The following is a 13,982-nucleotide window of genomic DNA, read 5'->3' as shown; positions in this document are numbered from 1 at the left end:
CAACAACTGTACCATATAGGAAATACGGCAGCTGTCAGTCACATGACCTGTCTATTATGTGTATGTGTGAGCTAATATATACTGCCAGGGGGGAGGGCTTCCTGTTGGCTGGGGATTTATCAGGCTGCCAATTTAGCTTACAAATACTGAGGTAAAAATACTGAGCAAATAACGTGTGAACGAAGTCTAATACAGGAGGAGATGACACAGATATATACTATATACAGGAGGAGATGACACACTGGTATATACTATATACAGGGGAGATGACACACACATATATACTATATACAGGGAAGATGACACACATATATACTATATACAGGGGAGATGACACAGGTATATACTATATACAGGAGGAGATGACACAGGTATATACTATATACAGGAGGAGATGACACACAGGTATATACTATATTACAGGAGGAGATGACACACAGGTATATACTATATACAGGGGAGATGACACACGTATATACTATGTACAGGAGGAGATGACACAGGTATATACAGGAGCAGATGACAGGTATATACTATATACAGGAGGAGATGACTTACAGGTATATACTATATACCGGAGGAGATGACACACGTATATACTATATAAAAGAGGAGATGACACATAGGTATATAGAGGAGGAGATGACATACAGCAGGTATATAATATATACAGGGGAGATGACACAGGTATATTCTATATACAGGAGATGACATACAGGTATATACTATATATAGGAGGAGATGACATACAGGTATATAGTATATACAGAAGAGATGACATACAGGTATATACTATATACAGGAGGAGATGACACATAGGTATATACAATATACAGGAGGAGATGACATACAGCAGGTTAATACTATTTACAGGGGAGATGACATACAGGTGTATACTATATATAAGGGAGATGACTAACATGTATATACTGAGGGGAAAATGAGAGGAGTGAGGTGAAAATGAGGGGTGTGAGGTGAAAATGAAAAGGTGTGAGTGCAGAATGAGTGGAGTGAGGGAAAATAGTGGAGTGATCGGAAAATGACAGATGTGAGGTTGAAATGACAAGTGTTAGGGGGGAATGAGAGATGTGAGGGGGAAAATGAGAGGCGTGATGGGAAAATAAGAGAAGTGAGGTGCTATAACTAACCACAGATATTTACTCTGCCCAGGCAACGCCGGGCTCTTCAGCTAGTATACCTATAAAGAGAAAAGTCAGACACACTGAACATTTTGCAGTGGTCTCTTAATTTTGGCCAGAGCTATATGTCTGCAAATGGAGTGTCTGGTTTGGCTTCTTATCCTTCCTATATCATGTGGGAAGGCTCAAAAACGGTCGATACTGACTTTTATGATTGCTACGTCCAATAGGGGACACTACAGTTCAAGTCCTATTTTCCAACCCAAAGGCACATCTGCGGCATTGAATCAATGAGTCAGGAAAGTCCATTTTGTGTTGAAAATTGTAACCTAAAGCCATGGTAACTTGACTTTATTAAAAAAAATGAATAAGAGAGACTGCAAAACTAGCTATCATAAAAAAGTAAAATTGATAGAATATTATTATGAGTTTTTGCATTATTAGATTTTTCTATACTTACTTGATATACATATATAGCCAATGTGGCACAATAGGCAAATCTGTCCCCACTAGCAGCGCAGACATCTTTGTTCCATGGCTGGCACCCTGCAGCCAACAGTCCAACTTGCTTTACCTGCGACATCTTTGTCTGGAACGATAAAATTAAATAACATTACTGTTTACATTCCCTCCAAACGTTGTGCATTACTGAGATTTATAAAACAGAAAACATATATCCGTCACTGCAGGGAAAATACAGTACAGCCTTACATGGCAGGCATTCAAGAGAAAGGCAGACAGACAATGTAATACTAGCATACAGCAGGTCCACCAGCAAGAGCCATTGATAGGAAAAAGAGAGTAAGGCTGTGTGCACACTGTGCATTTTTTATGCGTTTTTGCAGCATTTTTTTCCTCGCGGAAATGGGCCAAAAACGCTATGAAATCCTTATGTAAGCTAATTCAATGACAATCCTAAAGTGTTGTGCACCTGATCAGTACATTTCCTTTGAGTATTTGCAGTGTGTTTTGAATTGAGTCAGTCAAATCTGCAGCAAAAACGCACATATAAAAATGTTTGCGGATTTGCTGAGTTTTTGTTTGCGTTTTTACCTGCTTCCTATGATGTTTCCTACGCCGTCATCTGTGACTGCGTGGGAAACACCAGCACGGAGGTTCTTACTGGCAGTAACGCTACCGCCGTGACTGTGACCCATGGTAAAGCTACCGCCGTGACTGTGACCCATGGTAAAGCTACCGCCGGTAAGACCGTAGGTCAGAGCGCTGCAGGGTCATGCTCTCAGATGTCAGCATGACTCCGCAGCACTGACTGTGAGCCGCAACGGTAAACAGCAGGTGTCGCTGATGGGAGACGTAGTCTCATTAGCCAGCGCCTGTGATAACAGTTTAAAAAAAAGTAAAATAAAAACATACACTGCAATTCAAAAGTTTAGGGTCACTTAGAAATGTCCTTATTTTTTAAAGAAAAGCAGTTTTTTTCCAATGAAGCCAACATTAAATGATTCAGAAATACACTCTATACATTGTTAATGTGGTAAATGACTAATCTAGCTGCAAACGTCTGGTTTGTAATGCAATATCTTCATAGGTATATAGAGGCCCATTTCTAACAACCATCACTCCAGTGTTCTTATGGTACTTTGTATTTGCTAACTGTGTAAGAAAGCTAATGGATGGTTAGAATACCCTTGAGAACCCTTGTGCAAGTATGTTAGCACAGTTGAAAACAGTTTGGCTGATTAGAGAACCTATAAACCTGACCTTCCCTGGAGCTAGTTGAGGATCTGGAGCATTACATTTGTTAGTTCCATTAAATGGAACCTGTCACACCTCCAGGCGTTTGTAACTAAAAGAGCCACCTTGTGCAGCACTAATGCTGCATTCTAACAAGGTGGCTCTTTTAGTTCGGGTCCCTGGCACTGCTGCAATAATCGCTTTTGAAATTTGTCCCTCATACCTGTGAAATTGCCAGGGGGGCAGGTCTTTCCCCCCTAATCCAGATGCCTCACAGCCGTCGCTCATGGCCTCCGTGCGCCGCCTCCTCTTCCTTCATTAGCGTCCACGGCGCCTGTACTGTTTTTTTTTTTTTTCAGGCATGCGCAGTTGCGCTGACCTTCGAACTTACAGTGCAGGCGCCGGATACGCTAACGAAGGAAGAGGCAGCGCCCGGCGCACAGAGGCGATGAGTGACGGCTGTGAGGCGTCTGGATTAGGGGGGAAAGACCTGCCCCCCTGGCGATTTCACAGGGATGAGGGACAAAATTTCAAAAGCAATTATTGCAGAAGTGCCAGGGACCCGAACGAAAAGAGCCACCTTGTCAGAATGCAGCATTAGTGCTGCACAAGGTGGCTATTTTAGTTACAAATGCCTGGAGGGTGACAGGTTCCCTTTAAACTCTTAAAATGGGCGGATAAAAAGAACTTTGAAGTGAAAATCGACAGTCTATTCTTGTTCTTAGAAATGAAGGCTATTCCATGCAAGAAGATTTCCTACAACAGTGTGTACTACTCCCTTCAGAGGAGAGCACAAACAGGCTCTAACCAGAGTAGAAAGAGAAGTGGGAGGCCCCGCTGAAAAACTGAGCAACAATACAAGTACATTAGAGTCTGTAGTATAAGAAATCTACGCCTCACAGGTCCTCAACTGGCAGCTTCATTAAATAGTACACGCAAAACGCCAGTGTCAACGTCTACAGTGAAGAGGCAACTTCGGAATGCTGGCCTTCAGGGCATAGTGGCACGGAAAAAGCCATATTTGAGACTGGCTAATAAAAGGAAAAGATTAATATGGGCAAAAGACAAGACTAGTCTGTTGTCACAGCCGTCCGGCTCTTCTAAGCGTGGATTAAAGTGATTGGCAGGTCTCATCCTTGTATGTACAATGAGACAGACCTGTCAATCACTTGGAGGGGATGTCCATTGCATGCAATGTCTTTATTTGTGGACGTGTATGTAGACTACATAGATAAAAAAAAAACCTTCTTGGGTGGGCTTCTTTAAAGCACATATTATAAGGTCAAAAATATTATACAGGTCCTTCTCAAAAAATTAGCATATAGTGTTAAATTTCATTATTTACCATAATGTAATGATTACAATTAAACTTTCATATATTATAGATTCATTATCCACCAACTGAAATTTGTCAGGTCTTTTATTGTTTTAATACTGATGATTTTGGCATACAACTCCTGATAACCCAAAAAACCTGTCTCAATAAATTAGCATATTTCACCCATCCAATCAAATAAAAGTGTTTTTTAATAACAAACAAAAAAACCAACAAATAATAATGTTCAGTTATGCACTCAATACTTGGTCGGGAATCCTTTGGCAGAAATGACTGCTTCAATGCGGCGTGGCATGGAGGCAATCAGCCTGTGACACTGCTGAGATGTTATGGAGGCCCAGGATGCTTCAATAGCGGCCTTAAGCTCATCCAGAGTGTTGGGTCTTGCGTCTCTCAACTTTCTCTTCACAATATCCCACAGATTCTCTATGGGGTTCAGGTCAGGAGAGTTGGCAGGCCAATTGAGCACAGTAATACCATGGTCAGTAAACCATTTACCAGTGGTTTTGGCACTGTGAGCAGGTGCCAGGTCGTGCTGAAAAATGAAATCTTCATCTCCATAAAGCATTTCAGCCGATGGAAGCATGAAGTGCTCCAAAATCTCCTGATAGCTAGCTGCATTGACCCTGCCCTTGATGAAACACAGTGGACCAACACCAGCAGCTGACATGGCACCCCACACCATCACTGACTGTGGGTACTTGACACTGGACTTCAGGCATTTTGGCATTTCCTTCTCCCCAGTCTTCCTCCAGACTCTGGCACCTTGATTTCCGAATGACATGCAAAATTTGCTTTCATCAGAAAAAAGTACTTGGGACCACTTAGCAACAGTCCAGTGCTGCTTCTCTGTAGCTCAAAAGTGGCTTTACCTGGAGAATGCGGCACCTGTAGCCCATTTCCTGCACACGCCTGTGCACGGTGGCTCTGGATGTTTCCACACCAGACTCAGTCCACTGCTTCCACAGGTTCCCCAAGGTCTGGAATCGGTCCTTCTCCACAATCTTCCTCAGGGTCCGGTCTCCTCTTCTCGTTGTACAGCGTTTTCTGCCACATTGTTTCCTTCCAACAGACTTACCATTGAGGTGCCTTGATACAGCACTCTGGGAACAGCCTATTTGTTGAGAAATTTCTTTCTGGGTCTTACCCTCTTGCTTGAGGGTGTCAATGATGGCCTTCTTGACATCTGTCAGGTCGCTAGTCTTACCCATGATGGGGGTTTTGAGTAATGAACCAGGCAGGGAGTTTATAAAAGCCTCAGGTATCTTTTGCATGTGTTTAGAGTTAATTAGTTGATTCAGAAGATTAGGGTAATAGGTCGTTTAGAGAACCTTTTCTTGATATGCTAATTTATTGAGACAGGTTTTTTGGGTTATCAGGAGTTGTATGCCAAAATCATCAGTATTAAAACAATAAAAGACCTGACAAATTTCAGTTGGTGGATAATGAATCTATAATATATGAAAGTTTAATTGTAATCATTACATTATGGTAAATAATGAAATTTAACACTATATGCTAATTTTTTGAGAAGGACCTGTATGAACACCCATATTGTTGAAAGTTCAAGAAAAAAAAATTATAACATTTAATGAATAAATATATGAGGGGACAGTACAAAGACCTTTCTAATGATCTTTTTAATCATAGACCTGAGATAGGGACAAGGGGGCATCCTCTACGTCTGGAGGAAAGAAGGTTTAAGTATAATAACAGATGTGGATTCTTTACTGTAAGAGCAGTGAGACTATGGAACTCTCTGCCGTATGATGGTGTAATGAGTGATTCATTACTATAATTTGAGAGGGGACTGGATGCCTTTCTTGAAAGGTATAATGTTGCAGGGTATATATACTAGATTCCTTGTTAGGGTGTTTATCCAGGGAACTAGTCTGATTGCCGTATGTGGAGTCGGGAAGGAATTTTTTTCCCCAGTGAGGAGCTTACCCTTTGCCACATGGGTTTTTTGCCCTCCTCTGGATCAACATGTTAGGGCATGTTAGGTTAGGCTGTGGGTTGAACTAGATGGACTTAAAGTCTTCCTTCAACCTTAATAACTGTTACTATGTTACTAAGATGGAAGCATACTATTGCATTAACTATGTACATGTCATTGATAAGGAATTTTGGAGGGTATCACTGGTCCCCAGTGATTAATCAAATTCCATTGTTTCAAAAGGTTAAAATATATACAAAAAGAAAATCTATATTTGCTTGGTTGATATCAACGACATTGATCCTTTTTTGGAATAGGTTTTTATGCATGAGGCTCCAAATATTCATACGGACTACGTGACTGCAGACTTCTGAATCCTCACAGTGTGTGCAACGAAGTCAGCATTTGCCAAGAAGCAAAAGCAGGCGCTCATGTGACCACAATTAGACTATTTGAATACTTCTGTCCACCTCACTCAATTTACTTGTGTTGAGTGAAGTCGGCACATCTAGTTGGAATGTGGCCGGAAGTATGCAAATCATCTACTTGTGATCACAAAACCGCCCACTTTCACCGCTGGCACCAAAGAATCCTGACAGTGTACGGTGCACATGCTGTGAGGATTTTAGTAAAAGACCAGACAACCCATTTTAAGTTCTTCGATTTGATAGAAGAACCCACAAAACCAGATTCATCATTGTGTTTGTGACTTTTTTTTATAGAGTAAAAATTGCTCTCATAATTACTTACTTTTACGTTTGCACCAAATTTATTAATTATATATGTTACTTTGCACCTTTTTGAAGTTAACTTTACTTGGTTTTGGCTGTCTTTTTATCGTTTAACAATTTGGGAACAGTTTTCCTTATTCAGATGTTTTAGCCTAATTCATCATTTGCGACTGTTCCATATGTTGCAAACTTTTTACGCAATTATATTTCGGTACTATAGTGGGGTACAAAATCTGTTGTGAGACAGGTTAGTTTTACTCTAATTTTGTTTCGCGCAAAATTTATCAACCTGCTTGTGCCATTTTGAAGGCTGTCGATTACAATAAGGCACAAAAAAAAGAAAAATGATGATTCGGAGCTTCAATATTTGAATGCTCTTCCATTAATGCAAGAGTTCTACTTTGACTACATGTCATAGTTAATAGATATCTGTGATACTAGGAGACTGCTCCAACTAAATATAAAAAATAAGAAATATCCGGTAGTACACAAACTGAAAAGTCTAAATCTGTGATATAAAATGAGAATGTAAGTTAAAAAAAAGTCAGAAAAATGTTTTGTCTTTTTCAACCATGGTGTTTGCTGCATTGTATGGCAGTGTTAGAGAGGACTCATTGTGACATCTCTGTGGGGACCTGGATTGTAATGGTAAAACTAGAACTTAAAGCTAGCAGTCAATAAAAACTTTTTACCCTGTGGACGCTTAAGAAAGTAAATCAGTAGTATGGTTCTAAAAAAAATTACATGTATTATTTCACATGTGCAAAGAAAAGGGATTTTTAGAATAACAGATTTTAATCTCTTACCGGTTCACCCAATGTTGGCTTTTATGTATGCAGACGGCTGAGCTATGTAACACAATCATCATCTGCCTGTAACAATAGTATGATACCAATGGGTTTCCATAGTGGTACTCTTGTGAAGCCCAATCATAAGCTGAGCTTCATAGACCGTAATACTTCATTGTTAAAAAACAAGCAGCAAGATGATCGCAGGTCCTAGGCCTCCAAGGGGACTATGAAATACATTTGAGTTTTTTTCACTACTTAAAAAAAAAAAAAAAAAAAAAAAACACACTTAAAGTTTGTTATTGTCTTCATACTGACAAACAGTTATATTCATAGTTCTTTTTTACCACACAATGCTATAAAACAAGACCAAAAACAACGGTGGAATTGGAATGGGGTTTTTTTTTCACCATTTCACCGAGCTTTGAATTTCTTTTCCAGTTTTTCAATACATTACTTGGTAAAGTGAATGGTGTCCTTCATAACACGTCTAGGCACTAAAGGCCTAGAGTCTAATAGGCGCCGTGATAGGGGTGGCACCAGCTGAAACAAGTCGCAAAACTTAAAGGGAACCTGTCACCCCCAAAATTGATGGTGAGGTAAGCTCACAGTCATCAGGGGCTTATCTACAGCATTCTGGAATGCTGTAGGTAAGCCGCCGCTGTAACCTGAAAGAGGAGAAAAAGACGTTAGATTAAACTCACCCAGGGGCAGTCCCGCTGCGGTCTGGTCAAATGGGTGTCTCAGGTCCGCTCCGGTGCCTCCCATTATTCCATGACGTCCTCTTCTGGTCTTCACACCGCGGCTCCGGCGCAGGCGTACTTTGTCTGCCCTGTTGAGGGCAGAGGAAAGTACTGCATTGCGCAGGCGCCAGAAAGGTCAGAGAGGCCCGGCGCCTGCGCACTACAGTACTTTGCTCTGCCCTCAACAGGGCAGACAAAGTACGCCTGCGCCGGAGCCGCGGCGTGAAGACCAGAAGAGGACGTCATGGAATGAAGATGGGAGGCGCCGGAGCGGACCTGAGACACCCATCGGAGCAGGACCGCCCCTGGGTGAGTATAATATAACGTCTTTTTCTCCTCTTTCAGGATACATCGGTGGCTTATCTACAGCATTACAGAATGCTGTAGATAAGCCCCTGATGCCGGTGAGCTTACCTCACCATCGATTTTGGGGGTGACAGGTTCCCTTTAAAGGGAACATAGAGCATGTATCAGGGGCTGGCTGTATGACTTCAGGCATGTTTGACTATGAAACACTGAAGTTTCAGAGAAACTAATACTTTAAAAACCGACTTCTACCAATGACTGACAGATCTCTCCCTATACACACACACACGCAGGGAGAGACATGTCACTCAAGGGGAGAAGTTACCTGGAACTCGCCTGTCCGACAAGTCTCCCGTGAGGCTCGGTGGATCGACCAGCATACATCAGCTGTCAGGCTCCTCTGCCTATTCTCCTGAAATGAGACTATCTGATGGAGAAGGGGCACAGACTGCAGAACGGAGAAGTCCTCCCTCTCTGCAGAGCGAAGCAAGGGCTGGTTGGTAGAGCGACAGCATCTGAGCACAGCTCCACTAACCAGCACCAAGCCGGCCCTGCAGGGACGTCGGTCACCCACACCATGGCAGAGGCAGAACTTCAGCAGATGACTGTACAGAGGGTTACTCAGTATGAGTACAGTATTACGCTTCTCTCCTTCCGTGGCACCATTGCTGACAGTACAGGTAGGTTCACACGACAGAGTCAAAAAATCGTTCGTAGTTGCGTCCAGAAATCTGGTCAACCATGTACAACCCGCTTTTTACAGTAGCACTGCAGCTATTAATAATTTATAAGACCATTTACAGTTTCCTATGTTACAGAATTGCACAGTATCCGTAAAAATCGGATGCCGAACAGGGTCTCTGTATGGCATCCGATTTATTTTCTCCCACCCATAGACCTGAAGGGGAGAGTCTTATCCTATTTTTAGAAGAACCTACTGACTAGTGCTGGTGTAATTTTTTACCTGCATATTCAGTCAGTGGAAAAAATCGTTCATCTGCACTGCCCATTGAGTAAATTACTTTTTTTAATGGACAGCACTCGGATGAAAAACATGGCTGTGTACGTGAGCCCGAGCAGTGAATGTCATATCATTTGGGGAGAGGTGGTGGGTTTTTTACGGCACAGTTTTACACAGGTTGAACTTATATCAGCCATATGAATTTTGCACGTATGCTGCCAAATAAGAAGTTCCGAGGAAGCATTCCTGTGCTTTTGCATTTATTGCACTCATACCAGCTCCCTACCAAACAGTGCAGAGTAGGCTATGGGTGCAGCAGGTCTCTTCCTGCTCCTCTCCACTTTCACAGTGCAGTGTCCTGCCTGATTACAGGGAGCAGAGACAAAGTTGCTGCAGACATAACAGGTTCGTTTTTGCGGCTTCTATCATATAGTAGATCTGCAGCAGTAGCTGTACTTTGTCTCTGCTTCCTACTTGTCTTCATTGTGCCTTGCCATGTTCACTAGGATTGTTCCTGCCTCTGCACTAGAAAAGAATTTTGTGAAAGGGAATCTGTCAGCAGGTTTTCGCTACCTCATCTGAGGGCAGCATGATGTAGGCACAGAGAATTTGACTCCAACGAGGTATCACTTAGAGCACTGGGTGCAGCTGTTCACCCACAATCAGAGCTTGTAGATTTAGAATGAAGCAGAGCTGAGAAAGCTAACCCCGCCCACACCAGTATATACAATGGCTATAGACCCTGAGCTGCTTGGTGGGAGCATGTTGGACTGGCAAGCACTGGTTGCTTCGGGTACTAAAACAAAACCATGGAGCTTGGTAACGCTATGTTCACATGTCCACTAATGATCAATTAGAACGGTTGCAGCAAAAATAGATGACAAGGATGCCGCATTAAATGGATCAGTTATCCATTGACTCCAATTTAAAAAAAAATGGATCTGGCAGCGATCAGTTAGTGAATAACAGGAAAAAAGTTGTTCTGACACAACATTTTAGTTTAACGGATTTCTGCTAATGGATCATGTGAACACAGCCTTAGAGAGGCATTGCTGAAATCTGTGTTTTAAACCCTACCTCATGCGGTCTTCAGATTACATAACAAAAACCTGCTGACAGATTCCCTTTAAGCTCCTAAGGATGGTGTTGACCAGGGATATGTAAATGAGGAGGCAGCAGTAAAATGCAAAATTGGTCATCTTTTTGGAGTGCTTTTTGATGAGTGGGACGTTAATGAGCTCACTGTATGTGACATCTGGATTACTTACATATCGAATGGGGTGCAGTCTAATAAATGTGAGGTCTGGAGGTGTATGAGCATCTTTATGTACGTAAGAGTAAAGGGGCTGTTTCAAAGAATATTCCAAGGATGTAAAAAACAAAAACTGAGCTCATAGGCCACATGCACACATTGAGTATTTGATTAATTTTGTTACATCAGTATATGTAAGCCCAAACCAGGATTGGGTAAAAAATGCAGAAGTTCCACTCCTGAAAATACGGATGTAAAAAACTCATCAAATACTCAACATGTGCCTTTCTCAGTCTTCTCAGGCCAAGCGCTGCATTTTGGCACTACTCTATTGTTCATCTGCAGCCTTCAGTATTGGATCAAAATGGAAGTCCTCTGATAGAATAGTAAAGGCTGCAGCTAATCAGAACAAATTGATTGGCTGCAGTGGTCACATAACATATCAATGCCACATTAATGCTGGGGGACATAGTGCTGCAATTGGAGAAATGGCACCAGTCAAGAGGGTAATTGTGCAGTTTTATCTATTTATATAATTGCCTTGTAATGTTTTAATTTCCTGTTCTGTCCAGATGTCACCGTATCCCAGAATTCCAAGCGGAGGAAGTTCACTGACTGCCATGTACCCAAGTTATGGGTGTCTCACTATGGAAACTGCTGCTGGTACCAACCTATTGCTCGGTACCATCAGCGGAACACCATTGCACCACACACACTCTATACGCCGTACGCACTACACGCACACTCTCACACTCACGCAGCCTCTTTGCTTCCTCCCCTGCCCAGGAGCTGTGGTATGTTCGGTACATGGTCAGACACAGACAATTTTTAAAATGAACTTTTGTTCGAGGGAAAACTCCTTTAAAAAGCAAATATCAACGCCAACATGGCTCCTCATAAAAAGTACGCCAATTACAATGAAAGGAAAGCAGCAAAGGTACTATGCTGAAGACAACAAAGGCCAAATGAGACTCTAGAAGAGCAACAACATCGCTGGGACAAAAACAATGCATATAAGCATAGGCGTCAAGCACATGAGTCTCCTGATGCAAAAGTCATTAGATTATCAGAGGATGCCATTAGGCAACAACAGCGCCGCATGCCTGCCCCCATCGTGACACTACCGCTATCACATCGGGCTTCCATCTAGTATTTTTATAATAGCCAGTAAAACTATTAAGGGGTGGGCCAGAAGTAAACACTCTCTTTGAAGAGAATCTGTCAGGTCCCTCATGCCCTCCAACCCAGCAGCATTCACTAATTTATGGGTAAACTCCCAGCCCAACTATCCCTGTATACCGTTTTTCTGTACAAACGTGGTTTAAAAAAAGCATTTAGGCTATGTGCACACGTCAGGATTTCCTGCAGAAATTTCCTGAACAAAACCAGACATTTTCTGCATGAGTTTTTTTGCGCGTTTCAGGGCGTTTTTTCCGGAGCTTCCCAATGCATTAAATAGCGGCAAAAACGCGAAAAATCAGCAAAATTAATGAATATGCTGCAATTTTTACCAAGATGCGTTTTTGTCGCAGAAAAAAACCGCATCATGTGCACAAAAATTGCAGAATGCATTAAAAATGATGGGATGCTTATGTATGCGTTTTTTAAGCTTTTTTCTACGAAAACGGCCGAAAAAACGTGAAAAATCCTGAATGTGTGCACATAGCCTTATACTGCCACCGTTTCCTATGCCAATGAAGGCTTTGTCTCTGAACCTGGGAGTACGCTCTCCGACCTCAGATGCACACAAAGCCCATGTCCGGAGGTTTAGAAGATAGCTTCCGGTCATGTACAGTGCGCGCCTCGGAAGCCGGGAAGCATACACCCGTCTTCAGAGATGCAGTGACGCTGCAAAAATGAGAGGTGCGCATGCGCCAGAGTTGCATGAGCGGCGTTGACGTCACTTGTGCAAATAATGTTCTCACGCCCACAGGGGCGCAATAACATGGAAAGAGGGCTGACAAGTCTGGGGCAACTAACGTCACATTGACTAGTCAAAAAAAGCTCTTATTAGCATAGGAAATGGGGGCAGTATAATGCTTTTTTTAAACCTCATTTTTACAGAGAAGCATTACACAGGGACAGCAATGCCGCTTTTTGTCTAAACAATTGTGAAACATACCATAGTTTGTGTTGGGAAATGTGACAAGCTACTGACCGGTACACAGTCTCCGTGCCTTGGGCGGTCTGAGGCATATTATAAACTCTGTTACTGATATGTAAAAAAATAAATCCTGAAATACTTCACCGACATCATCGTCACAAGAAATCTTAGTACATTAAAACAAATACTGTATGTAAGAAAAATGAAGACATCAGTGGTAATGACATGTCACTGATGGCCAGATCTACATAATAATCAGACTGTGGAGACCTGGGTGTCGTAACCAGTGCCTTCCCCCCTCCCATCAAACCCGTAATGAAACACACACAGTCCTAGGTGGGTTGAACAGGTCGGTCACAGTTTATTAATTAAATAAGCAGAGAAAGGCAATTACATATCGTAACGAGCGGCTCGCGCCGAGCTCCTGTCCGTGATCGACAGGGGAATTGGCCCAACGAGCGGTTACGACCTTTGCCCTCCCCTGCTTCTTCCGCTGTGACTTAATAAAATTACTAAGGTGAGTTACATCCACATACGTATATACACACTTTTTTTTTTTTAAATATATTGCCATAGACTTTACAAATTTACATTATCCCGCGGGTTAGTATCACCAATAGCCTTTAAAAGGGAGGGAGGGTGGGACAAAAGCTTCCAGGTGTCCGCCAGGAGGAAAAGAGGAAGTTCCCGGCCGGACACCTGGATTTAACCCCTGTAGGAGTGGCCGTAGGACCCCTCCCCTCCAGTGACCACTGGCAGTCTGGGGGTCTCCTAATAAGTGCATCACTAGGGGGGAGTGATGCTAGGGGGGGAACTGGCACAGACATCATTTTAAAGTTGCTCTCTATGTGTGCTCCCAGTCAGAGACGCGCACCTTATTCAGTACCGCGTCTGCCAGGTCATACATCCGGCATGATGATGGCCAAAAAAAACAGTATTGTTGAACAGGAATACTTATCATCCTCCCTCACGAACAGATTAAAAAGTGGTC

The 13,982-nt window shown here is 42.5% G+C and overlaps 1 protein-coding gene across 9 annotated transcripts in view; it reads right to left on the bottom strand.

The window, feature by feature from the left end:
• Positions 1-13,982, bottom strand: part of WDR17 (WD repeat domain 17) — a 174,415-nt gene that overhangs the window by 113,166 nt on the left and 47,267 nt on the right. For all 9 annotated transcript variants that reach the window (XR_011316989.1, XM_069744255.1, XM_069744256.1 and 6 more), the window contains one exon: positions 1,600-1,728. Coding sequence is in view for 8 of the 9 variants with exons in the window: in XM_069744260.1 (XP_069600361.1) it covers positions 1,600-1,728 (129 nt within the window). In the remaining variant the exon portion in view is untranslated. The remainder of the gene's footprint in view (positions 1-1,599; positions 1,729-13,982) is intronic.

This window comes from Ranitomeya imitator, chromosome 1, assembly GCF_032444005.1.
Source record: "Ranitomeya imitator isolate aRanImi1 chromosome 1, aRanImi1.pri, whole genome shotgun sequence".
Classification (NCBI taxonomy): domain Eukaryota; kingdom Metazoa; phylum Chordata; class Amphibia; order Anura; family Dendrobatidae; genus Ranitomeya; species Ranitomeya imitator.
This window is presented reverse-complemented; position numbering and strand designations above follow the sequence as displayed.